General features: G+C 39.6%; 1 protein-coding gene across 1 annotated transcript in view; it reads left to right on the top strand.

The window, feature by feature from the left end:
* Positions 1-26,728, top strand: part of LOC149156938 (isoleucine--tRNA ligase, cytoplasmic-like) — a 322,103-nt gene that overhangs the window by 201,957 nt on the left and 93,418 nt on the right. The window contains exons 19-20 of the mRNA XM_089438854.1: positions 421-509; positions 607-748. Coding sequence (XP_089294980.1) covers positions 421-509; positions 607-748 — 231 coding nt within the window. The remainder of the gene's footprint in view (positions 1-420; positions 510-606; positions 749-26,728) is intronic.

The raw sequence follows: 26,728 nt of genomic DNA, 5'->3' as shown, positions 1-26,728 counted from the left end.
GTACGGTATTCTAAACATGAAGAAAATGCACTGTAATGCCAATGCAGGAATATATGTACGGTATTCTAAACATGAAGAAAATGCAATTGGCAAGATAAGAGGTTACTTAAAATATGATTGTTAGTCTTTTTTAAGAGAAATCTACCCATTCCAATTGTTTCTATACTTAATGATTAGAAATACATATTGCATTATCTTGAAAAGGCACTGTTTAATGTTTATGAACTGTTCAGTCTATAGGCTCTGTTATATTCAACAACGCATGTTTATGTTTAGAATCTAGATGGAATACTGGGAGATTGTAGTGACAGCAGGATCTATTATTTTTATAGTGGAACTTATGAGCAAGTTCTATTTTATTTTATTCTAATTGAATATCAGTATGATGGGATCTTATTATCTATATTTTGAACTTCTCAGTATGTGAGGGAGGAATTAAATGTCAGATCATTGGTTCCCTGTAATGACCCTTTGAAATACGCATCCTTGCGAGCTGAACCAGATTTTAGGTATGTTGTTTTCCATTTGTGATTTGAACTTTATATTATCTGTACTTTTGAAGGTTTTTGCAAAATGTTCTCTGTTTTATATTGTTGGATATTGCAGTGTGTTAGGTAAGAGATTAGGCAAGGCAATGGGCATTGTTGCCAAGGAAGTGAAGTCTATGGGACAGGCTAGCATTCTAGCCTTTGAGAAGTCTGGAGAAGTAACACTTGCAGGACATACTTTGAAACTCAGTGACATAAAGGTAAATCAGTTATAACTAGTAAATAGTGACATACTTGCCAATTACCATCAAGTTTTGTATTCTTTACAAATGTCTATGGAACAATTTTGAGCTTGAAGAGTCTTTGTTTCTGTTGTTGCTTTGCAATCTGCTTCCTCCACTATTCGTTGAAAGCTCATATTTTCTTAACATAACAATAGAGGAGGGAACTATGCATGTATTTGTTTTAAACCCCTTGTCCAGGTCACAAGTTTTTGATGTTAGGATTCCCCTGAAAATGCATGATTATGTTAATCGTGATTTCTTTTCAACTCTTGGACAGGATTTCTGGTTGTTATTTTAAGATTTTCCTTGGAATAAAAGGATTCTTGTTCTTTTGTTTGCTGATCATGTAGAAAGTAAATATGGTTAATTTACAGACAATTTTATAGACAATTAGATCCGACTATAAAGGCATCATTATATAAATGGCCTAAATGATTATTTTCTATAAAATGCTTCTTCTTTTTTATTCAAGAAACATTTTTGCGGGTAAACCCTTCAAGCACTTTCACATTCTATGAGTGTTACCCAGGGTAAATGACACTGGTGGACGACATACATGGCTAACCCCAAGGGACCTACAAAGATTCAACTTTGTATCGTTCTTGGCCAACATAGCTTCAACACGGCAGGTCAAACCACTTGAGCTAACCCTTGGGGCTAACGAAATGCCTCTTATATTACGTCTAATGTAATGATATTTACACATAAGATTTTACAAAAGGGCAGAAAAAATAAATGGTCACCACCAAGTTATAAAGAGGCATACGAAATTGTCCTCTTGATGATCATAATTGCAAAAATTTAAACAGGGCATTAATTGAATAAAATCTGCAAATTGATTGAGCAAAATCTATCAAATTATTGGCACATGTTCATGTACTAGATATTATAAGTATTATAAATGTCAACCCATTGGGCACATTGTCAAAAATCATACTCATAACTCAACTACATGCAACTAGTGTAGTGGGGTTTAGGTCATCATCACTGGGCTTGGGATGACTAGTTGTGATACCTCATATGTGCCTCTCTCGTACACACTCAAACTATTCTAAGAAATCACCATTACATTCCATTTCCCTCCTTTTAATGCCTTGTGTACCTTAATCGTCAGAGACCAACATCATCCTTGGGCTTAGGGAAGGTAGTTGTCAAATTTCGCATGTCACATACATACTAATCTGAAAAAACACCATTGCACGACTGTAGATACAATTTCTCAAAACAGGAAACATAAAATTTATGTTTGTCAAAAAGGGTCAAAGGAAAAAGCAGTAATGGAAATCACTGCAAGGGAAATAACAACTTAGTAGGCAATAATTCAAACAAATAGGTTGTCAGGAGTATGACAAAGGTCATTGGTTCAATGTTATTTGTGTATCATGGAAGTCCATTCTACGGAGACATTACTATGTTAGTGTTGTAGATTGTTTGATCATGATGATGATGGTTATCCCAAGCTTAAACTAGTAAATTTTGTGGAGCTCAATACATATATTGTGAAAAGAAGGATGTAGGCAAAGAAGGGATAAAATTAATGTTGCACTTATCATGATAATATCGAAATTATCGTGATAATATTGCCAAAACTAAGCTTGGCAATAATTATCGCGATAATTTGTCGTTTTGAAATTATCACAATAATTTCAGTTGAACTGCCTTTCTTTTAACCCTAATTTTTTGAGAGTAAGTTAGGGGATTGAGCTATGAGTATACTTTGAGTATTTCCATCAAGCGAACAAGGGGAAATCTATTGTTTTGATTTCCCATGATTCATCTCATGAGATACATACCCTAGAGGCTAGTAGTTAATGGTAATATTAAATTTTGCTTAAATTTCATCCATTCACTTAAATTTTAACATAACCATTCATTGTTTTAGGATGTTTGAGAGTGGTTTCAACCTCATTCGATTTCACATGGAGAAAGTAGAATTTTAGATTCCATTTAAAATTCAGTGTACTTAATAGTTTTTAGGATTTCAAGATTTGGCAAGAGTGCAACATTTCTACTGGATTCCATGATTTATGAAGGTATGGAACTAACACTTAATCAAGATCACCAAGCCCTCTATGTATGTCGATGTTGGTGGCATTGACTATTGAACTCCTCTGTCATGACTAGTAAAAAATTACACTTTACTAAAGCAAAATCACAGATTAAGATGTTAAGGTTTTCCTATATTACTGTAATGCTTAGAGGGTGATCTTGATGAGGAGGATTCCAATATTGGCAATGATTTTGATGTTATGTACCTTTTTGTTATAGCATGATTTTATTAGGATTTCGGAGGCCATTTAGAGCCTCTCTATTGATTTTGATTAAAAGATGGATTGCATATTGGAAATACTGAGAGGGGGGTGAAATAATGTTTCTTTTCAATTAGTAAATTTTTAACTTCATAGAGCATTAATTAACATTAGCATCATATTAAAACATAAATCAACATAAATCAACATCATTCAACAATGCACAATATCAGAGACAGTAGACAAAAGATATTTAGGTGGAAAAACTTTCGGGAGAAAAACCACTTAAGGCTTCTTAATATAGGTCTTTAATGATTTTGCATCAATTAGGAAGCTCCAACTTCCAAATTTATTAGCTTCAATTGAAGGGATGCTCCAACACCCTGTTTACTAGTTTCAACTGGGAGGACATTCCAACGCCTTGGTTTATGGGCTCCAACGTGAAGGATGTTCCAACATCCTATTTACCAGCTCCAACTATAAGGATGCTCCAATGCCTTGGTTTATAGTCTTCGACTTGAAGGATGCTCCAACACCTTGTTTACCAAGTCCAACTAGAAGGATGCTCCAACGCCCTGGCTTTATCAGCTCCCATTGAAAGGACGCTCTAATGGCCTGCGCAGGCTCCAACCTGCCCTAGCACCATGTTGCCACCCTGAAGTGTTCTTAGGCTCTGACCTGAAGGAGACTCCACTCTCCTGCCTTGCACCACCTTGCCACCCTAGTTAGCACACTGCCACTTTCCCTGAAGGATCCAACCTTACAGCTCACCACGGTGGACCACGTTTCACAATTTTCAGACTGGATCCGCCTGTGCCCAATATCAAAATAAGCTACTGTCAATAATACTTCTGTACTGCCTTGCTCTTATCATATCATTTTCACAATCATGGCACTATCAATGCTGCAATGCCACTACATCTGCTTCTTCCCAATTGTTCATAGCAAATCTAATCTATGCGATACAATTATTCTTTTGTGAAACCCTAGCACTGCTTAAACAGATCACCCACTATACTTAGCAGCTCTTAGTCATATCCTGTCATCTGAATCATCAGCAAGCTCTGCTCTAAACACCAGCACTCTGTCCTTTTATACATCAGATCCTGATGGGTGCTTACTCTGACTCAAACCTTAGAACATATGTTCTGTCAAGTAGTAGCTACAGGATGTCAGTCATATAATGAGCTAACAACCAAGTTAGGAGTATTGTAACTCTGGTAGCCTAGAATCCAACTCTTACACCACATAGTAGCCAGTACTATACTTTCAACTATCAACAATTCTCTGCAACACCTTCATAACTAGGCCTACAACGCTTAAGTAGACTGCCCTCAAAAACTGTCCCTGAATACACTTATACAGATGTCATTGATCGTCGCTACTTCTCCTTTGGAAAGATACTTCATACTGATGTGAAGACTACACCCTAGGGCACTTCAACTACTGAAGTGAATCATACCTTGAGCAATCACAAGAATTCTTTAGTGATACACTGCCCTTATCTCTTGTCAATATTGTGCCTCAGATTCTCACATACATACCTTCTATTACTGTAAGTGATGCTTCTTGAAGAGTGATCAATAAGGTCGTTAACTGACAAATGTAAAGCTACTGGAGCCCAAAACTTAACCCTAGCAGAACTTGTATCATTTCTCAAATCTGAGCATAGTGTTTACAAATCATACTCTGTTTGCAAACCAAGCTTCATTTGTGATGCTCCATGACTTGACTTTGCTTTGAAGACGTTTTAACTTTTCACAATGATTTGCAAAGGAGCAGATCCCCACCGAAGCACTGATCAGAATATATGTAGCCTTCAGCGAGGTATGCTCACCATAAATGCTGCTTCAGTAATCTCTATGTCAAACCTTTGGAAACCTTGAAATGATGCAGTGATGCTCTATCTTAGGTCTGTCAAATCACTTCAGATTGTTACAATGATTTGTCAAGAAAGGAGCTTTGACAGTCTTCTACATGAGTTCTGAAGGAGCCTTGAGACCTTAATAACTTAGCCAAACTTTTACCCCTGTTTAGGTCCTCAGGAAAATAATAACTTGAGCCACTGTCATCCTCATAGTAACAATGTAACTGTCTCTGCTTATGGGTCACATCAACCATAAACTAAAGGACATGTGACTTTTTGCAACACATTTTCTCCTCAATGACAATACACCAATCTTGTTTCAAACATTCAGCCAAAGCCAATATTCTTCAGAAAGGAGACCAAGAATTAGACTTAGGCTTTATGAATAGGCCTCAGATAGAGGGGCCAAAGTTTGAGGCTTAGGAGGCCTGATATGCCTCAGAAATTAACCATAGAAATATCCTCAGTAAGTCCACAAGAAACCACCTCAAAATAAAACCTTCTGTTGATCACAGGGACTCAGATGAAGCCCTAAGATGGTTCGATTCCGGCCACTGAAATAATGACACGAGTTTGCCTCAGGATACTACATAGGAGGCCATTCAGGCTCAAATAAAGTTTCTCAGATTTGTTGCAGATTAAGTGAACGTTTTCCTGTCATGAATCACTGCAAGAGATGATCAAGAATGTGCCTCAAAAGAAGCCCAGAACCTGAAAATTATGCCTGAAACAACTCAGACCAGAACTATGAATTGACTTCAAAGGGTCCGATATATGTATCATAGAGAAGATCTGTAGCACCAGTGAATAAGATTACAGAGGCCGCAGAGGACTGTACCAGAAGAGGCCTAAAAATCCTCTGCCATTGATCTAGATCTGGCCTGAGTCTTCTACAAAAAAGGGCTATGAAGTTCTCTTAATAAGGGGCAGAGTCATCCTCTAAATGTTGCCATAAGAAAGGTCCGAGCCTAGGCCTCTGTTAGGGCCTCAGTGACTCTCGTATTTTTCACAGAATATATCTCTAAAAAGATCTGCTACAAATGAAATCCTTGTGATATAACCCAGCGTGAAACCCGCAACAAAAAGAAACAAAACAAACCCAATTTTATTACAGATCTTCGACCTATTTCAGATAGGCATGACTGCTCCACACTGCAGATGCCACTTGCCAAAGACGTGCATACACTTGATATGTTTGGAGGTTAGATGGGTGCCTTTTTATACTAGTCGTGGAGGCTTTTTGAGGGTGCAAGCCGACTTGATCGATTTTGGAGGGAAGCCGATCTACAATAGGAATTTTTAAAATCTGAATTTCAAAAATAGTTTTTGGAGCCAAAATTCCTTTGACGATTTAGGCCAACTTAAAGGCCAATTTTGGATATTTTCCCATTTTATTAAATTCATCTTAATCTTTGACCCAAATTATTTTTAATAAATATAATTTGCTTGTGGCATGCTTTGGGGCTTCTTGACCAAGAATGGGGCTCCAATCTTCTAAGAGGTGTATCTCCCAAACTGTGAGGATCCTCGTGCCGTCATTAGAATCGACATGATGAGGAACATCAATTGATGAAAGCCTTCGAAGTAACTTCACTAATCTTCATTCTCAAAAACTTCAACAAGTGCGAGGCTTCTACGACTTCCCAGGGCTTCTTGTCATTTGGAGCTTCAATCAATGGAATCCAAACAAATATTAAGATCGTTCATGAACCGACATTGGCATCAATTACAACACCATTCAACATACCCCCCCTGCGATTTATGTTCCCCCTGACCCTACGCTTTGATTTTCTTTTCTTGATTTATCTCCCCCTTTGACATCAATGACAAAGGGTTACTCCCCCTGATGAAATATCTTATTCTAGCTTCCTGCAAAAGGCCTATATTCCTATAATTGCTTCTCTCCCCCTGGCCAATTATCTTCCTTTGATACTTCCTGCAATATACTATCTTTCTCCCCTTGACATGTTATGCTTCACACGAATTGCCACAGTTGATTTCACTTTAGTCATTTTGAAATTCTATCCGTGGCTTTTCTTTTGAAACCTCCTTTTCCACAAAGCTGATTGATTTGCCTGATCTGACAACTTCCCATTTGTTGCTACAGAGACTCCTCTTCAGTATCCACAGGGAGTCAACATTGCAGAAAAGAGATGTTTTGATGACATGAGGGGATCTGGGGGAGTAGCTTGCCTTGTACGGGACTCCTTTCATAGTCGAGTTACGATGTTGTCTTCGGATGAGCATGCTAGATTCTTGTGGGTCCAAGTACATCAGGACTACTACGGGCTTAGCGACAGTTACATTGTAGTCTGTTACTTCCCCCCTGCCTTATGAGTCATCACCTTTCGTGACTCAGGGGTTTGAGGGGGACCCGTTGCCCAATCTCTACGAGGACATATCTCATTATTCTCCTTAGGCGAATGGAATTCTTTTCGGCGATTTCATTGACCGAATCATGAGTATACAGGTTTCCAAACTTCCAGATGATTGACCACATCTTTACGCTCTGAACCATTGTTGAGGGGGCCTGTCATTGTTCTTCGAGCGTCTACAACTGCTTTGTTAACTTTTGGAAAGCGTTCGACATAGTGTCGAGGGAGGCATTATTTCAAAGACTTCGTGACATTGGGATTTTCGAGACTCTCTTGGCAGCCATTATGAGATTGTACGAGTCTATTATTGGATGCCTAAAGATGGCACACAACCTTTCAAATTTCATTGGTGTTAAGCAGGGGTGCCCTCTCTCACCTACCCTCTTCGTGATTTATATTGATGAGTTGGAGTCTTTCCTCTAGGAACACATTCAAGAGGGGGATGATTGCCTTCATCATTAGGTGTTGATCTGTCTACTCCTTTTTGCTGATGACTTGGTTCTATTGGCCTCTACCCTAGAGGGCTCACAAAGACAATTGGATGTCCTTGCCGATTTTTGTGATCTTTGATAGTTGAAGGTGAACCTAGGTAAAGCCAAGGTTATGATTTTCAATGCATCGAAGAGCTCTCTTATAGACTTGCATTCTTTTTTTTGGAGAGAAGAGATTAAGATCATCACGTGGCCTCGTTTTGGCATGACATAGGTCCTCTAACCATTACTCAAAAAAGGATATGGCTCTCTTGCCCTCATTGAGAGACATTGCTTCTAGGGTTAGTTTGAAGACATTTCATACAAACAACACCACATGGACATTTGTTGACGGTGTTGGACGTTGCCAACATTTATGGGGTCTCCCTGATGTGAAGTTCCAACTAGAATTCAAACCGTTTGGAGTAGGAGCCCCGTCCGGTTATATGGCCTGACCATCATTGTGAGTGATTTAGAGGTATGCCTTGGCTGCAACACATACACAACTCTGGGGCAGCAAGTATGTAAGCTTTGTGTGACATCGAATGTAGAGTGTAAAGGGAGCTTCCATGAACAAGAGAGAAACGAGCTTCTAATAGGGAAGTAATAATAGTATTATCCTAAGAGAAACACATGAGCGAATGGTTAAAACTTGCCGATCAATCTGCAAATTAGTTCACAAGATGAACAACAATCATGAAAGCGTAAACAACACTCATTCAACAAGATCCTTATCCAAGGCAACGAAACAATTCATTATCTTTAGTATGTATTACATCAACATATACCACAAACATATAAATAATAGTTTTACTACATTCCCGATACATGCATGAAAGAGTGTTGGCGCAAGGAGCTTCTGATAATTAATGAAAGATTCCAAGTACACAATTACATATGTGAAACACTAGTTCCATTAGTGGAACATGAGGCTACAACTTGTGTCTCCAAAGAATGACTCTATCTCCTATGTACCACTAGAGAAGCCAAGGCCGAATATCTAAGAGTCCAAGCCCCTTGTTTGAGTTATGAGGACTTGTTGTAACATATTTTGACACTAAAAATTTTAAATTTTACAGTGGGAAATTGCCATTTTTTCTGAGTTAAATATTGAGGGCATATATAAATTTTATGCTTTCGGATGATTTTTTATATAATTTTAATTTTATACGATTTATTTAAAACATTAATTTTATGTATAAAGTGGGCCAAGCCTTAGTTACCTGCCCCACCAAATCCTGTTCCATTTAATTACCGGGACCCACAACTGTCACCTCCACCTTCGAAATCGTGACCCCACCACCATTTCCGCTCATTTGTTAAACACACACCACCTCACCTCTCATCCTGCACACCCTTCCGTCATCTGATGGCCCACAACCCTTTTCGACCCTCATTTGCTATCCGAAAGTTATCGGGTGGGGGGGGGGGTGTCTGAAATAGGCAGTTTTCTATACCGCCCACTTAAACAACCTTATTCGCATTTTAGTGTTTTGGGACTTAAAATCCTGAAACAACTTACCGCCTTGACTTACTCCCGAACGCGGTTTTCATCCAACCATTTACCATTGCTCCTACGTCATCGTCCACCAATGCTCTCCTATCCGTTGTGTTCATTCCACTTCATCCGCCACATCATCCATCTGTTGCCCTTAATCCAATATTCCTTCACCATGTCAGTTGCCCATTTTGCCACAACGCTCTCGTTCCATTGCTTGTCTCATGATCATTGAAACTATGTTTTTCCTATACACCGCATTGATTTAAAACACAGTTTCTAAACCCATGAGAGCGTATTTTCATAAACTGAAAGAGGTTTCTTTTGCCAATATCATTATTAACAAAAACCTCTCCCATTTTTGTAACAATGGTTATGGTTTGGGAGATACTAATGCAACTTTGAAGACATATGTTCCCGAATTTTTCGTGTTTATCCATATTTTTGCAGAACAGATTGTGGCCAATAAGAGATGATTCTTGAGAAATTGAAGGAGGTTTGTGTTCCTAAGAGGCTAAAGTAAATTAACCTACTTCAGATTTTACACAACTATTACATAATGATAGATACAAGTACATCTTCACAGCTTATTTTCGGAGTGTGTAAATTCCCTTTTAGACATCATTTTGCAGAAAGTATTGTGAATAGATGGAGCTGAATTTGGGGAAACTGAGCGAGGCTTATCTCAAGAACATATTCATCTACAATAACCTCTCTCAATTTTTACAAAACTATCTCGGATTGAGATATACAAAGGCATGATTGGACCCTATTCTGCAGGATTTCGGGAGGAAAATGCTCAAAGATAGTTAGTGACTTGGAGGCCACCTCATCAAATATGAGTTGTAAACAAATTCGAATTGCTCTTCTTAGCAACAAAAATCCTCAAGGATAGTACCAGAACTCTTCAAATAGTTTTAGTTACCTTTATTTGTGTTCTATTTTTGTAATACAGTTTTCAGATATTTGTAGTAGCCCTTGATATTTTTATCAAGATATTTTGTAATAAACTGTATAAATACTTCATCAATTGAAGTAATAAGGGTGGGCTTTTGATGCCAAGACTCTTCACTTTGTAATATAGCTTCTCTTATTTGATTTCTATTGAAAGCCTTATGGCTCTAGTTTGACAAAATTTTGTGTTTCTAGTATGTATTTCCAATGTTTCCATATCTGTTTTCTGCACATGTTCCGAGCATTATAGAATATCTGGGTAAGGATAAATTGAGTTTCAATCTTCCTGAAATCCCCTTCAAATTAATAATCATTTAAAGAGATAAGTATATTGGACTGTTTGTCTGAGTTAGCTCCTCTTTGAACTGATTTTTCCCTGAATATGTTTTGTTGGGCTGTAGAAATCTTCTACATGCATCCAAATCTCCCTAGTTGTTAAGTAATCAGTCTAGTTACTCAACTATTAGGAATCTCCTTACATTATTCGGTCAAATTCTTATACAAATCAAGTCGTTCTGTCACGCTGGAGGCTGACACTTTCAAAAGGAACCCTGTGAGAGAGCCTTTAGCCTTTAAATCATGAATAGGGATTGTCATTGATCGCCAACCGCCCCTAATTAAAACCATAAATCTGGCCATTTTGCTTCAAAGGCTGTTGTTTAGTGACAGGTGAACAACGTTAAACAAAGCCTCGTAACACTGAGGGAGCCCCCTCCGGTTTAAGGGCCAGCTTGAGCCTAAAGGCTGGTTGAGTTGGTTTCCTGGCATAGTTTTTGCAGCCAAGGATTGCCTACGAGAAACAGGTACAACATTTGCCACCGCTGCTAGGGAAGCAAAGTAAAAATCTTTCTCCGGGGAATGATAAAGTTTAGATCTATTTCTTGTTGGTGAACAAAGAATAGGCATTGGAATTGGTTGCATTATTTTCACTTGGCGACTCCACTTTGTAGGATGGCGATTCCACTAGATTACCATGTTTCAAAATTTCAGCTGCCTTTACTGCTATGCGAGGTTTGCTGATACAAGCAGTAAGCAGTATATGTATCTTCCTCTCAGCCTTGATCAGAAATCTAAAATGTCTATAGAGGATGCAACTTTTAAAGTACACCTGTGAGTATAGGTTTTCCGTTGGAGTTTATGTTCATATTGTATATATTCTTCAGATTTTCAGGTGTTGGCAACGTGGTTTGTCAATAAATCCACTTTGCACTTGGTTACATTGGAAAGTAGATTACACCTAACAGAGTAAAGTTTTTTAGTTCAGTTAGATAGAGGTGTGGGATTGATTAGCTACTTTTAGATTCAGATTGCAGTAGATCTACAACGGTTTCAGTTATATTTCAAGATTGCAGTATTAGGTTTGGTTTGGTTGAGTGCAATGACTTCCAAGGGATTAACTAATTAACTCCATAGCCAATGAATTAGGCACTCTTGTGCTTATTTCCACTTACAGTGTTAGTTGTTTCACTTTAGCAGTTTTCAATCTAGAATTTTCAGTTTTCAGTATGAAAGAGTATCTGGTTTAGTGTTGGCATATGATTTCATTTCTCCCTTAAAGATTGCAGTCTGCACTAGCAGGCTATTCAAATGACAGTGTTGATCCATGTTGAAATTTGGTACCAGAGGACAGGTGGTTCCCTTAGGCTTTGATCTTTGGCCTAGGGAAAAGTGTCCAAAAGAATTTAATTTTTCTCCTAAAGTAACTTTATAATTTTTATAAAGTTAAATCTAATTTAAAAGTGACTTTAAGTGATAAAGTTACTAAGTCTAATTTTAAAGTGACTTTTATAAAGTCAATGAAAAATTAGAAAGGAAAAGTGACTTTGGAAATAAATGACTAAGTGGGTTTTTGTTAAAGTGGGGTGAATTAAAAAATAAAAAGTGAGATTTAAATGAGCATTTAATCTCAGCCTTAGATCTCAATCTATTTCAGCCATTGGATTTAGGGATCACCCAAAAGTCACTTGGATCACCCAAAAGTCACTTGGGGTTAGATTAAAGGAGGAAAAGGAGGAAAATGTCATTCATTCTTTCATGAGCAGATTGGGAGAAGGAGAGCAAGAGAGCAAGAGAGATTTCTGAGCAGGGAGGAGAAGGAGACAACAGCTTGGCACACATTCCAAGGCAGCAGTTGAGCAGATTTGTACCGTTGATTCAGCACACAGTGAAAGGCAGATTTTGGCACGATTTTTGAGGAGTGGTTTGCACAAAAATTGAGGAGCAGTTTGCTGATTTTTCTGCACGCAAAACAAGGGCCGTACAACGCATTTATTGCAGTCCGTACGGCGCATTTAATGCTGGCCGTACAACAGCATTTAATGCTGAAAGTGGGCATGAAAATCGAAGACGCCGTACAACATTTATTGCTGTCCTGTTTGCTGTAATTTCTAATTTGCTGTGAGGCGTGGGAAAAGAGATAAGTTGTAAATTTGCTTGCTGAATTTTTGCTGAATATTTCTCACTCTAAAAAGGCAATTTTCAGAAATAAAGAATAGTTCTCAAACTGGTTTTCCCCAAGAGTTATAGGGGGTTTTTCCAGGGTCACATTGACCAAAAATCTCAGTGTTTAAATGTGTTTTAATGGCTGTTTATTACTGTTGATTTTTTATTTCTGCAATTTCAGCATTCTGTAAAATTTCCAGAATTTGTGTTTTCAGCAAATTTATTTTTTCCAGCTTGTTAAATGTATGGTTATGGGAAAGGGTATTTAACTATATGGGAGAAATAAGGAGAAACTGAAAACCGGGGTGGGAAAACAGAAATTTCTACAATCCAGGAGAATTGATTATGCCAGATGATGATTGATGATAAGGTTTACAGTATGACTCCATGCCCAACGCTAAAGGCAACTGATCTGCTTGTTCTCTGCATCCCACAGGGGGAAGCAGTCCCCATTGGAGCCGATGTTGTAACATATTTTGACACAGAAAAATTAAAAATTTATAGTGTGAAATTGCCATTTCTTCTGAGTTAAATATTGAGGGCATATATAAATTTTATGCTTTCAGATTATTTTTTATATAATTTTAATTTTTAAATAAATTATTTTTAATAGAAATATATAAGTTTATATTTTTATTAAAACGATTTATTTAAAACATTAATTTTATGTATAAAGTGGGCCAAGCCTTAGTTACCTGCCCCACCAAATCCCGTTCCATTTAATTGCCGGGACCCACAATTGTCACCTCTGCCTTCGAAATCGTGACCCCACCACCATTTCCACTCATGTGTTAGACATCCACCACCTCACTTCTCATCCCGCACACCCTTCTGTCATTTGATGGCCCACAACCCTTTTCGGTCCTCATTCGTTGTTCGAACTTTATTGCCCGGGGGGGGGGAGGGGGTTCGAAATAGGCAGTTTTCTTTACTGCCCACTTAAACAGCGTTATCCGCATTTTAGTGTTTTGGGACTTAAAATCCTGAAGCAACTTATTGCCTTGACTTACTCTCTAACGCGATTTTCATCCAATCATTTACCTTCACTCCTACGTCATCATCCACCTACGCTCTCCTATCCATTGCGTTCATTCCACTTCATCCGCCACATCATCCATCTGTGGCTCGTCATCCAATAAAACTTCACCATGATAGTTGCCCGTTGCACCACACCGCTCTCGTTCCATTGCCTGTGTCATGGTCATTGAAACTATGTTTTTCCTATACACCGCATTGATTTAAAACACAGTTTCTGAACCCATGAGAACGTATTTTCAGAAATTGAAAGAGGTTTTTTCTGCCAATATCATTATTAACAAATCCTCTCCCATTTTTGTAACAATGGTTATGGTTTGGGAGATACAAATGCAACTTTGAAGACATATGTTCCTGAATTTTTCCTGTTTAGTCATATTTTTGCAGAACAGATTGTGGCCAATAAAAAATGATTCTTGAGAAACTGAAGGTGATTTGTGTTCCTAAGAGGCTAAAGTAAATTAACCTACTTCAGATTTTACACAGCTATTACATAATCATAGATACAAGTACATCTTCACAGCCTATTTTCGGACTGTGTAAATTCCTTTTTAGACATCATTTTGCAAAAAGTATTGTGAATAGATGGAGCCGAATTTGGGGAAACTGAGCGAGGTTTATCTCAAGAACATATTCATCTACAATAACCTCTCTCAATTTTACAAAACTAATTCGGATTGAGATATACAAAGGCACGACTGGACCCTATTCTGTAGGATTTTGGGAGGAAAATGCTCAAAGATAGTTTGACTTGGAGGCTACCTCATCAAATATGAGTTGTAAACAAATTCGAATTGCTCTTCTTAGCAACAGAAATCCTCAAGGATAGTACCAGAACTCTTCAAATAGTTTTAGTTACCTTTATTTGTGTTTTATTTTTGTAATACAGTTTTCAGATATTTGTAGTAGCCCTTGATATTTTTATCAAGATATTTTGTAATAAATTGTATAAATACTTCATCAATTGAAGTAATAAGGGTGGGCTTTTGATGCCAAGATTCTTCACTCTGTAATATAACTTCTCTTATTTGTTTCTAGTATGTTTTTCCAGTATTTCCATATCTGTTTTTTGCACATGTTCCAAGCATTATAGAAGATCTGGGTAATGATAGATTGATTTTCAATCTTCCTGAAATCCCCTTCAAATTAATAATCATTGAAAGAGATAAGTATATTGGACTGTTTGTCTGAGTTAGCTCCTCTTTGAACTGATTTTATTGTTTGTGCTTCTATCTTCCTCGAATATGTTTTGTTGGGCTATAGAAATCTTCTACACGCATCCAAATCTCCCTAGTTGTTAAGTAATCATTCTGGTTACTCAATTATTAGGAATCTCCTTATATTCTTCAGTCAAATTCTTATACAACTCAAGTCGTTCTGTCAGGCTAGAAGGTGACACTTTCAAAAGTAACCCTGTGAGGGAGCCTTTAAATCATGAATAGGGATTGTCATTGATTGCACACCACCCCCAATTAAAACCATAAATCTGGCCATTGTGCTTCAAACGCTGTTGTTCAGTGACAGGTGAACAGCGTTAAACAAAACCTCGTAACACTGAGGGAGCCCCTCTAGTTTAAGGGCCACCTTGAGCCTAAAAGCTGATTGAGTTGGTTTCTTGGCATAGTTTTTGCAGCCAAGGACTGCCTGTGGGAAACAGGTACAACAGGACCTATTTATAACAAAAGGCAATGACCCTTGAGTTCTGTTAGAGTCGTATTTGCATACTGCCATCAGTGATCAAAACTCCTTTTTTCATATTCATATTAGGATCGCATTCAGAAATTTTTGACATTACACCTAGGTCTTCATTCAAAAATTTACTCACTAATGGTAGCCACAGTAGAAAAAACCTCACTCTTCCTCAAAAATCAATACTGCCTGGCCCACCTTCATGTCTTGCTGAGCATACGTCAATCATAAAAGCTCATTTCATCATGTATTTATGTCAGTCAAGTCAACATGGAGTCTGGCCATTCAAGGTCCCATTAGGTCACTAGGTTTCATTTTCCAAGGTCCAATAAAACACCATTTCATTGCATAAGGCTAGTTTTGCTTCAAAGTATGTTTCTGACCAAACAGAAATGAATTTTACAAAAGTGAGAGAGGTTTTTGTCCATCATAGGCCAAAGAACAAAAGCCTCCTTCAGTTTTTACATAGGTGTTATGGTTTGGGAGAAATATCAAAAATACAGTTGCTACAAGGGAGTTGTTACACTTCTGGAGTGACCTTGGGGAAGTCAATTTTCTCCTAGCTGGATTGTCCACATGACTTGCTTGATAAGTCAAATGATAACTAGACTGAAAGAGCTTTCCAATGAGCTATCATGAGCTCAATTTGAAGTTGAGGAAGACCTCCAAAAGTTTCCTGCAAGATCACACTTCATTTTTGCACCCTGATTCTGCACATTTTGGTCAGTCTTGGGAGAAACACTTTTTGAGGGGTCAAATCAAGTCCATTTTGGAACCTAAAGGTAGATTTGGAAACTAGATAGGTTAAGCTTTCCAACGAGCTATCCTGGGCTCAATTTGGACATCGGGAAGGCACTCAAAATCAGGTTGCACGATGGATGGCGCACTTGACACTGTGAGGGCGCACTTGGTAGCAAAATGCTCAAACGTGCAACGCCACTTTTTGAGCAAATGGAGACCACCACTGGATGCAAAATGATAAATACATCTAAGAAAACCATGTTGAAAATTGGTACCGGAGGACAGGTGGTTCCCTAAGGCTTTGATCTTTGGCCTAGGGAAAAGTGTCTTTTTAAATTTTTCTCCTAAAGTGACTTTATAATTTTTATAAAGTCAAATCTAATTTAAAAGTGACTTTAAGTGATAAAGTTACTAAAGTCTAATTTTAAAGTGACTTTATTAAAGTCAATGTAAAATTAGAAAGGAAAAGTGACTTTGGAAATAAATGACTAAGTGGGTCTTTATTAAAGTGGGGTGAATTAAAAAAACAGAAAGTGAGATTTAAATGAGCATTTAATCTCAGCCCTAGATCTCAATCTATTTCAGCCATTGGATTTAGGGATTCCCCAAAAGTCACTTAGGGCTAGATTAAGGGAGGAAAAGGTCATTGAAAAGGCCATTCATTTTTTCATGAGCAGATTGAGAGAAGGAGAGCAAGAGAGCAAGGGAGATTTTTGGACAGGGAGGAGAAGGAGGCAGCAGCTTGGCACACATTCTAAGGCAGCATTCCAGCAAGTCCATACAGCTGAGTTAGCACACAGTGAAAGGCAAGTTTTTGGCACGATTTTCTAGGAAGGCCGTACAACGTTTTGGAGGAGGTCGTACAATGTTTTACAGCAGGCCGCACAACATTTTACAGCAGGCCTTACATCAGTTTTTGGGCAGGCCGTATAGCAGAATTTCACGCTGAAATTTGGCACAAAAATTGAGGAGGCTGTACAACATTTATTTCTTTTTCAGTTGGCTGTGAGGCACGGAAAACGAGATAAGTTGTAAAAGTTTGCTTGTTGATTTTTTGCTGAATATTTCTCACTGTAAAAAGCATTTTCAGAAATAAGAAAGAGCTCTCGAATTGGTTTTCCCCAAGAGTTGTAGGGGGTTTTTTCAGGGTCACCTTGACCAAAAATCACTGTGTTTAAATGAGTTAAATCGCTGTTTGTATGTGCTGATATTTTATTTCTGCGTTTTCCAACATTCTGTAATTTTTCCAGAATGTGTTTTTAGCAAAATTTATTTTCCAGTTGTTGAATGTATGGATATGGGAAAGGGCATTTAACTATTTTGGAGAAATAAGGTGAAACTGAAAACCGGGGTGGGAAATGAGAAATTTTTACATGGTATCAGAGCTTGAGTGCTGAAGTGCAGTTTGGGACAGCAAGGAGGAAAATTACAACCTATTGATTTTTCACTCAGAAAATTCCAGCATGCTGATTTTTCACAAACGACAATTTTATCTTTACTACAACAATGCTATTTTTCAGTTTTAGGACAACAGGATGTCATTCGGATTGAAGGTGGAGGATAGGTTGGATGGGCATAGCAATTACAACATTTGGAAGGAGAGAATGCAGAGCCTCTTTGAGGAGGCAGAAGTCTAGGACATCATGGTGCATACCACACAGAACTCTGTTGTTGTGCCTACTGGTGCTACTCAGTTGGCTGAGTATAATAAAAAGAACAACAAGGGTAAGAGACATTCTAGACGGAGTCAAAGACCATTGCATTCCTCATGTGAGAGGAAAGAGAAATGTCCATGAGATGTGGACAATATTGTCCAATCTCTACCAGAGTACCAATGAGAATTGGAAAATGGCCCTGAAGGAGAAGCTGAAGACCATTAAGATGGGTAATAATAGTGCAGCTGGATATCTCACAAAGATTATTAATGTGAGAGATGAGTTGGCAGCAGTTGGAGAGGTCATTCCCCCGACTGAGTTGGTGCGGATTGCAGTGAATGACCTCCCCCATTCATGGATGAACTTCGCTGATGGGGTTTGTGCGCGTGAGACCCTTTCCACATGGGAGAGGTTTTGGACTGATTGCATTCAGACAGAGATCAGGAAAGGTCAGCTTGGGGCAGCCAAACCAGTTGAGCAGGATGAGGATGTAGCACTGTTGGTAGGAGGCAAGAAAGGCAAAGGGAAGAAGCATGCTTCCACAAGCAATGGTGGGGGCAAAGGCAAAGGTAAAGGTAAGAAAGATAACACAGAAGGACTATTCCAAGGTGAAGTGTTGGAATTGTCAAAAGATGGGACACTATGCAGTTGTGTGGGACACTATGCAGTTGTGTGTCCGGAGAAGAAGAAGAAAAAGGGGAAGAACCAGAGCATGACAGCTTCAGCAGAGGTTGAGGACTTTGCAGATCGTTTTGACCGGGAGTTTGCGTTCACTGCGTGTAAGTCCTCTAGTGCAGGATCACCTGCCACACAGGTTCAGAGGGAGCATGCTTTTCCCTTGATTAGCGGAGCATCTTCGGGTATCTGGTATGTGGACAGTGGGGCTTCACGTCACATGACAAGAGTCTGTGAGTACTTCTCAGAGCTTTCAGAGAGTGGCACTGATATAGAGGTAGTACTCGGTGATGACAGAGTTGTTAGAGCAGTCGGTGTGCGAACACTGACATTTTAGAGGGAGTCCAAACCTCCCTTGGAGGTGTCAGATGTTCTTTATGTGCCAGGGATGAGGAAGAACCTCATATCCGTATCAGCTTTGGAGGACAGAGGATATGAGGTACTGTTCAGGGGAGGACAGGTGTTGATGTATCCCAGGGGCACTCCAGCTGATTCAGCTAGAGTGATAGGTGTACGCCATGCAAAGGTGTACAAGTTTGCATTCCAGCCCCTTTTGGCATTGAGCAGTAGTACCGACAGTAGAGCTAGCAGTTCTGAGCTGTGTGAGATTTGGCACTGCAGGATGGGACATATGTATCATGGAGCCTTGAGGACCTTGCGGGAGATCACTACAGGTGTGCTAGATTTCAATACTGATCACTTTGATACTTGCAGAGGATGTGCGATGGGCAAGTTTGCCAAATCCCCTTTTCCCAGCAGTGACAACAGAGCGAATGGGATACTTGATTTGATTCATTCCGATGTGAGCGGTCGGATGTCTCATGTTTCCTTGAGTGGATATGAGTACTATGTTTTATTCATTGATGATCACTCTAGGAGGACCTGGATTTATTTCTTGAAGACCAAGAGTGAGGTCTTCAAGCGGTTTCAGGAGTTTAGAGCTCTTGTGGAGACACAGACAGGTCGGAAGATCAAGTCCCTGAGGTTGGAAAATGGGGGAGAGTACACCCTTGGAGAGTTTGTTGACTATTGTGCGGAGGCAGGCATTAGGAGGGAGTTCACTGTTCCTTACAACCCCCAACAGAACGGGGTTGCGGAGAGGAAGAATAGATCCATCGTAGGGGCTGCCAAAGCCATGTTACATGATCAGGGGTTGCCATTGTTCTTGTGGGCATAGGCCTGCAACACAGCTGTTTATTTGCAGAATAGGAGTCCGCATCGTGCCTTGGGGAACATGACTCCAGAGGAGGCTTTTTCTGGGAAGAAGCCTGGTATTGGTCATCTTCGTATCTTTGGGTACATTACATACTCCTACATACCCAAGGAGAAAAGGACCAAACTAGAGCCCACCGCAGAGAAGGGTATCTTTGTGGGCTACAGTGAGACCTCAAAGGCCTTTCGGATTTACATTCCTGCACAGAGGAAAGTTGTTGTCAGGCGGGATGTGAAGTTTGAGGAGGACAAGGCCTTTAGGAGGTCACGGGAGTTAGAGTATCTGGATCAGCCAGACCCTCAGCAGTAGTTGAGTCAGTCGCAGGGATCCAGTGGGCAGGGATCAGGAGGATCCGGAGGTACATCTATGACGATTCCAGGTCCGTCATTGAGCAGTGGCTCGCTGAGCCAGAGGGGTGGTTCTCCGGGCAGCATGCAGAGCAGTGGCTCGCTGAGCCAGAGGGGTGGTTCTCCGGGCAACATGCAGAGTCCACTGATGGACAATTCACATGGTACCTCAGCTTCTACAGGTTCAGGTGCAGGCAGGAGGACAACAGATAGACAGTCAGGAGTTGAGGCTCCTGATGATGATTAGGAGGAGGAGTTTCATTCTCCAATGGGAGAAGTGCGCTCAAGGAAGAGGAAGCCCAAGTGGCTTCAGGACACCTTGAGAGATGCCACATCTGTTGCTGAGCCTAAGAGGCCGATCAGAGAGAGTAGACCACCTGAGAGGTTTTGTAGCTATATGGCAATGACTACCAGCATCCTTGACTCTGAGCCTTCTAGCTATGAGGAGGCAGCTAGCCAGCAGGTCTGGAGAGAGGCCATGCAGGAGGAGTATTCTTCTATCATGAAGAATGATGTTTGGGAGGTGGGGCCGAGGCTTGAGGGCAAATCCGTGGTTACTTCCAGATGGATTTACAAGGTAAAGCATGTTGTAGATGGCAACATTGAGAAATTCAAAGCGAGGTTTGTGGCTAGAGGGTTCTCCCAGGTAGAGGGAGTTGATTATGAGGAGACCTTCGCTCCCGTGGCTCGATATACTTCGATCCGCTCCATTATATTGATAGCAGCAGAAATGGGTTGGAAGATCCACCAGATGGATGTGAAGACTGCATTTCTCAATGGCTTCATACAGGAGGAGGTGTACATTGAGCAGCTACAGGGCTTTGAGGTGCATGGGAAGGAGTCCCATGTGTGCACACTGAAGAAGGCCCTTTATGGCCTGAAGCAAGCTCCCAAAGCTTGGTACTCCAGGATAGATACATACTTGCAGGGGTTGGGTTTCACAAAGAGTGAGGTAGATCCGAACCTTTACTTTATTGTGATAGGTGAGGAGCCTCTGATTCTGGTGCTGTATGTGGATGACTTGGTCATTACAGGTGCAGAGAGACTCATAGAGCACTGCAAGAGAGATCTTGCGATGGAGTTTGAGATGAAGGACATCGGCTTGATGCATTACTTTTTAGGTTTGGAGGTGTGGCAGGAGGAGGGGCATTTCTTCCTGGGGCAGGGGAAGTATATTGTGGACATCCTTGACAGATTCCACATGGAGGATTGTAAACCCATGTCGACACCGATGATCACCAACTGGAAGAAGCTTCATGCTTCGGATTCCGAGTTGGTGGATCCCACATTGTACAGGCAGCTGATTGGTTCCTTGATGTATTTGGTCAACACTAGACCAGATATTTGTTTTGCAGTCAACACGATGAGTCAGTTTATGTGTGAGCCTAGGAAGGTTTAGTGGGTGGCTGCAAAACACATTTTGCGGTACTTGCAGGGGACAGTGGATTATGGTCTGGACTACAGGCAGGGGGATGGAGTGAGATTGACAGGTTATACTGATTCTGATCGGGCAGGTTGTGCTTCTGATAGGAAGAGCACTTCAGGGTGCTGTTTTGGGTTGGGTTCAGCAGTAGTGTCATGGTTCAGCTGGAGGCAGTAGTCAGTAGCATTGAGTTCAGCGGAAGCAGAGTATATGGCAGCTAGTCTAGCTAGTTGTGAGGCCATATGGGTTCGCAAGATGTTGTTTGGCTTATTTGGTCAGTCGTTGAGACCTTTAATGATTTATTGTGATAATCAGAGTTGCATTAAAGTCACGGAGAATCCAGTATTTCATGACAGGTCAAAGCATATCGAGATCAAATATCATTTCATTAGAGACTGTGTTCAGAACAATGTTTTAAAACTCCGACTCCGACTTCGACTCGGCTGAGGGTCGACTCCGACTCCGACTCCGACTCGGTATCAACTCGGCCGACTCGATTTCAATGACTCGGTCATTGTAAAAAATACATTAAATATTTATTTTTTATAAAAACACATAATTTTAAAGATTTTCATTCATGTTTCCAAACACACAGCATTAGAATATAGATAGAAGACAACATATGATCAAAGTAGGCTCATGAATATATCCATTATATCAAAATGGCACCCAATGCATTGTCCAATACATACACGATGATGATATAGAGATCAAAACAAAAACACATAACCAAGGAGGTTATAAATGGCCTCTACAACAAAAGTCTGTGACCAGTACTACTGGCTACTGCTAGAGTTGCCAACATCATCTGGCTCAGTGTTACTTGGAAGTTGGGAGCAGGAGCGAAAGTGGGGAGCGAGAGCGAAAATGGGAGCGGGAGCGACATTTTCAGAAGCTCCTGGTTTGGGAGCGAATCCCAAAGGAGTTCGACAACCAATGTCACTAACATCAAGGTACATAGAGGGATTGGTGCTCTTGATTAAATACGAGTTCCATACCCTAATACATGACAAAATTCAATGGAAACATTGCAATCCTCCAATCCTGAAATCCTGAAAAACTGATAAGTCTGCTGGATTTTGAATGAAATCTAAAATTCTACTTTCTCCATATGAAATCCAATGAGGCCGAAACCACTCTCAAACATCCTGAGTCATTTCATGGTAATGTTAAAAATTTAAGTAAAAGGATGAAAATGAAGATTAAGGAGAATGTCACTTTATTAAGGAGAATGTCACTTTTACTTTAAGAATTTAACATTACCATGAAATTTGAATAGCATATCAATAGTAGAGAGCATTTGAGTGTGTTAAATAGGGTTTGGGAGGGGGAAATGGACCCCAAATAACATTTAACTAATTCATAAAACACATTGGAGTTCAAACCAATCAGCAAACACTTCAAAATTTCATTAAAAAAATGTCAAATCGCTGTTTTGATGGGGTTACAGGCCACTGGTTATGACTCGGCCGAGTCAATACAGAAACGGCCGAGTTGGTCGAGTCAGCCATGACTCGGCCGAGTCATGGCTGACTCGGCCAGTCGAACCGTTCCAAGGGCTGGGTCACAACAGAGGGTAATGGCTCGGATTAACTCAGCCGTTTCGGTATCGAAACGGCCGTTTCTTAAAACAATGGTTCAGAAGGGTGCTGTGAAGCTTGAGTATATTCCCACTGATGAACATGTTGCAGATATTCTTACCAAAGCCTTACCACGGGGCAAGCATGTTTACTTCAGAGACACAATGGGTGTGGTGAAGAACACCTTCCTTGGTAAGAGGGAGTGTTGAAAATTGGTACCGGAGGACAGGTGGTTCCCTAAGGCTTTGATCTTTGGCCTAGGGAAAAGTGTCTTTTTTAATTTTTCTTCTAAAGTGACTTTATAATTTTTATAAAGTCAAATCTAATTTAAAAGTGACTTTAAGTGATAAAGTTACTAAAGTCTAATTTTAAATTGACTTTATTAAAGTCAATGTAAAATTAGAAAGGAAAAGTGACTTTGGAAATAAATGACTAAGTGGGTGTTTATTAAAGTGGGGTGAATTAAAAAAACAGAAAGTGAGATTTAAGTGAGCATTTAATCTCAGCCCTAGATCTCAACCTATTTCAGCCATTGGATTTAGGGATTCCCCAAAAGTCACTTAGGGTTAGATTAAGGGAGGAAAAGGAGGAAAAGGTCATTGAAAAGGTCATTCATTCTTTCGTGAGCAGATTGAGAGAAAGAGAGCAAGAGAGCAAGGGAGATTTCTGGACAGGGAGGAGGAGGCAGCAGCTTGGAACACATTCCAAGGCAGCATTCCAGCAAGTCCATACAGCTGAGTTAGCACATAGTGAAAGGCAGGTTTTTGGCACGATTTTCTAGAAAGGCCGTACAACGTTTTGGAGGAGGCCGTACAATGTTTTATAGCAGGCCGTACAACATTTTACAGCAGGCCGTACAACAGTCCGTACAACAGTTTCTGGGCAGGCCGTATAGTAGAATTTCATGCTGAAATTTGGCACAAAAATCGAGCAGGCCGTACAACATTTATTGCTGTTCTGTTTTGCTGTTTGCAAGTTTTTCAATTGGCTGTGAAGCATAGAAAATGAGATAAGTTGTAAAAGTTTGCTTGCTGATTTTTTGCTGAATATTTCTCACTGTAAAAAGCATTTTCAGAAATAAGAAAGAGCTCTCGAACTGGTTTTCCCCAAGAGTTGTAGGGGGTTTTTCCAGGGTCACCTTGACCAAAAATCACTGTGTTTAAATGAGTTAAATGGCTATTTGTATGTGCTGATTTTTTATTTATGCATTTTCCAACATTCTGTAATTTTTCCAGAATTTGTGTTTTCAGCAAAATTTATTTTCCAGTTGTTGAATGTATGGATATGGGAAAGGGCATTTAACTATTTTGGAGAAATAAGGTGAAATTGAACACCGGGGTGGGAAATGAGAAATTTTTACAAACCCTGTTTCTACCCTTAGTTTGCAAAACTAGCACGTGAAAAGGGCAAAAACAAACAAAAAATCATGTTTTTGCCTCAATTTTGGCCTAGGTGCTGCGCATAGACCAATCTTGGGAGAATCAACTTTTGGAGGGTCAATCAACTTTTGGAGGGTCAAATCAAGTCCATTTTAGAAATTGAAGGCAGATTTGGAAACTAGACAGGACAAGCTTTCCAATGAGTTATCGTAGTCTCAATTTGGATACTGGGAAGGCAGTGAAAAGTAGCCTACAAGATGGAGGGCGCACTTGACACTGTGAGGGCACACTTGACAGAAAGATGGCACACTTGACTATTTGCCTGATTTTTCACTGTTTTTCTCCAGATTTGATTTTCATCCTTGGAAATCAACTTTTTACTGATGTAATTGATGTTGTAAATGTAATAATGATGTGGATAAGTTACCTAGGGGTAGATTCATCAGGTAAAAGTTATCATCAAGTCAAATGAATCAGTTTCAATGTAATTAGGGAGGAGTCACTCAAAGCTCCCTACACTCTAGGTATTAGTTCAAATTTTTGTGGATCTTTTCCTCAACTCAGGGATTCGACCCCTAAGGATGAGAGAAGGTTGTTTTGATGTCTATATCTTCCCTTTCTTCACTCTTTTCAGAGGTTGGACTTAGTTGGATGTTGTAGTATTGATCAGAGACACTATTGTATCAGAATTTGGCCAGTATTGATAGATGAGTTGCAGCTATTTGTCTGGGATACATGTGGTATGGATGTTTAGCATTATTTCTTCTCTGTTATCATTTGTATGAATGTTTTGTAAGTTCATAAAACCTTTCATCTCTGTTATATGGTAATTTTCAAGTTGATAGGCAGAATACATGTTTGCTGATGCTCTGTTTTGGGAAAGTTATGATAATTTGTCCATTTTTCCTTCAGATTAGGAAGAATACATCTCCTATGCTCTTCCTAACTCCTCATCAGTCTTAAACCATCTCACCAAATCACCTTTTAAGTGCTAAGCCTCCTGCCTAACTTGCCCCTTTGAATCTCTGCAATCATATTTGATTTGCCCTTACCTAGCCTCTTTGACCTAATATCCTTATCCAATGATAACTCAATCAAATCAAATCAAAACAACCTCTGCACTTTATACCTAGCCTAAAACCCTAGTCCATCTAGCCTTCTTGGTTGTGATTCTTTGGAGAGAGCCCTCTTCGGCTTGGTAGGGTTAGCTGCCATGTCAAAAGGTCGGTCTGTGGTTACCTCCGCCAGACTCTTCCTCTTCCTTGGAGATCTGGAGGAGTGATAACAAGTTCCCTCCTGACTCTTTAACTTTTATGACTTATGGACTTCCAACATGACCCTTCACATTCTATATATCTCTTGACATTCCACGTGTGTCTCTTGGACTTCTTTATATTGAACTTATTATTTACAAAAGACAAATTACATATAAAATGGTGGCTATATAAGACAAAACTCTAGTAAGACAAAATTTCCTCATAGAGGAGAAAGGGACAAATCAATAGCTTTTATATGGAGTTCATTTGTGATATATGAGTGCCATGGTTTGAACTCTGCTGTGATGATCTTGACTCGAATTGGTAGCTCCACAACATATCACATCTTCACCTCCAATGCCTTTGATAGTATGGATTTGGAGTTGGATTATACACTATTCCATAGCTAGGATAATTTCATGTGAACTTTGGCTAGTGCAATTGCATATTGTAGAATAGTGTTCTTGGTGATTTCTAAGTCTTCCTGTCCTGTTGCTTTCTTGATTTGCTCTATAAATTGCTTTATCTTCCGCATGATGACATCCTTGCCTCGTATCTCTCCAAGTGAACCAACATAAGACATTCTATGCTTTTGTGTAAGGGACTCCAAACCACTATGTAGTCGACCATATGTAGCTATGGTGTTGGTCACTTGTTCACTAAGACGAGTGTAGTTCTAAATATGAAGTCTTAACTTTACTCTATCCATCTCAGTAATAATTCTGTCCTTCTTGACCAATGGCTCTATAACATTTGAATACTTGGCACCACAATCCTGTATCATATCTACAACTTTGTTTGCAACCTTTAGGAGCTTCAGGATCTCTTGAGCTTTCTTTTATATATCGACCAAGGGTGCCACTATCTCATGCAAGAGAATCATTTCTTTATATAACTATTCCATGATCTCCTCCATCGACCTCAATTCTTCAAGTATAGCTGACTATAATTCCACTGTACCAAGACCAGTAGAAGATAAAGTTTGATTCTTTGCAGTGAGATGATCTACTTGTTGCTTTATCGTAACTAAATCCTTTCTCAATCGTGCAATTTCACTCATAAGATATTTTGAATTGTCTTGTGTTGCTGTCGCAAAGTCGACATTTGC

The sequence above is a fragment of the Pinus tabuliformis genome, chromosome 9 (genome assembly GCF_031772625.1).
Source record: "Pinus tabuliformis cultivar Carrire ecotype Pingquan chromosome 9, CPIR1, whole genome shotgun sequence".
NCBI classification, from domain to species: domain Eukaryota; kingdom Viridiplantae; phylum Streptophyta; class Pinopsida; order Pinales; family Pinaceae; genus Pinus; species Pinus tabuliformis.
Note: the sequence above shows the minus strand (reverse complement) of the source record. Positions and strands in the feature narration are given on the sequence as shown.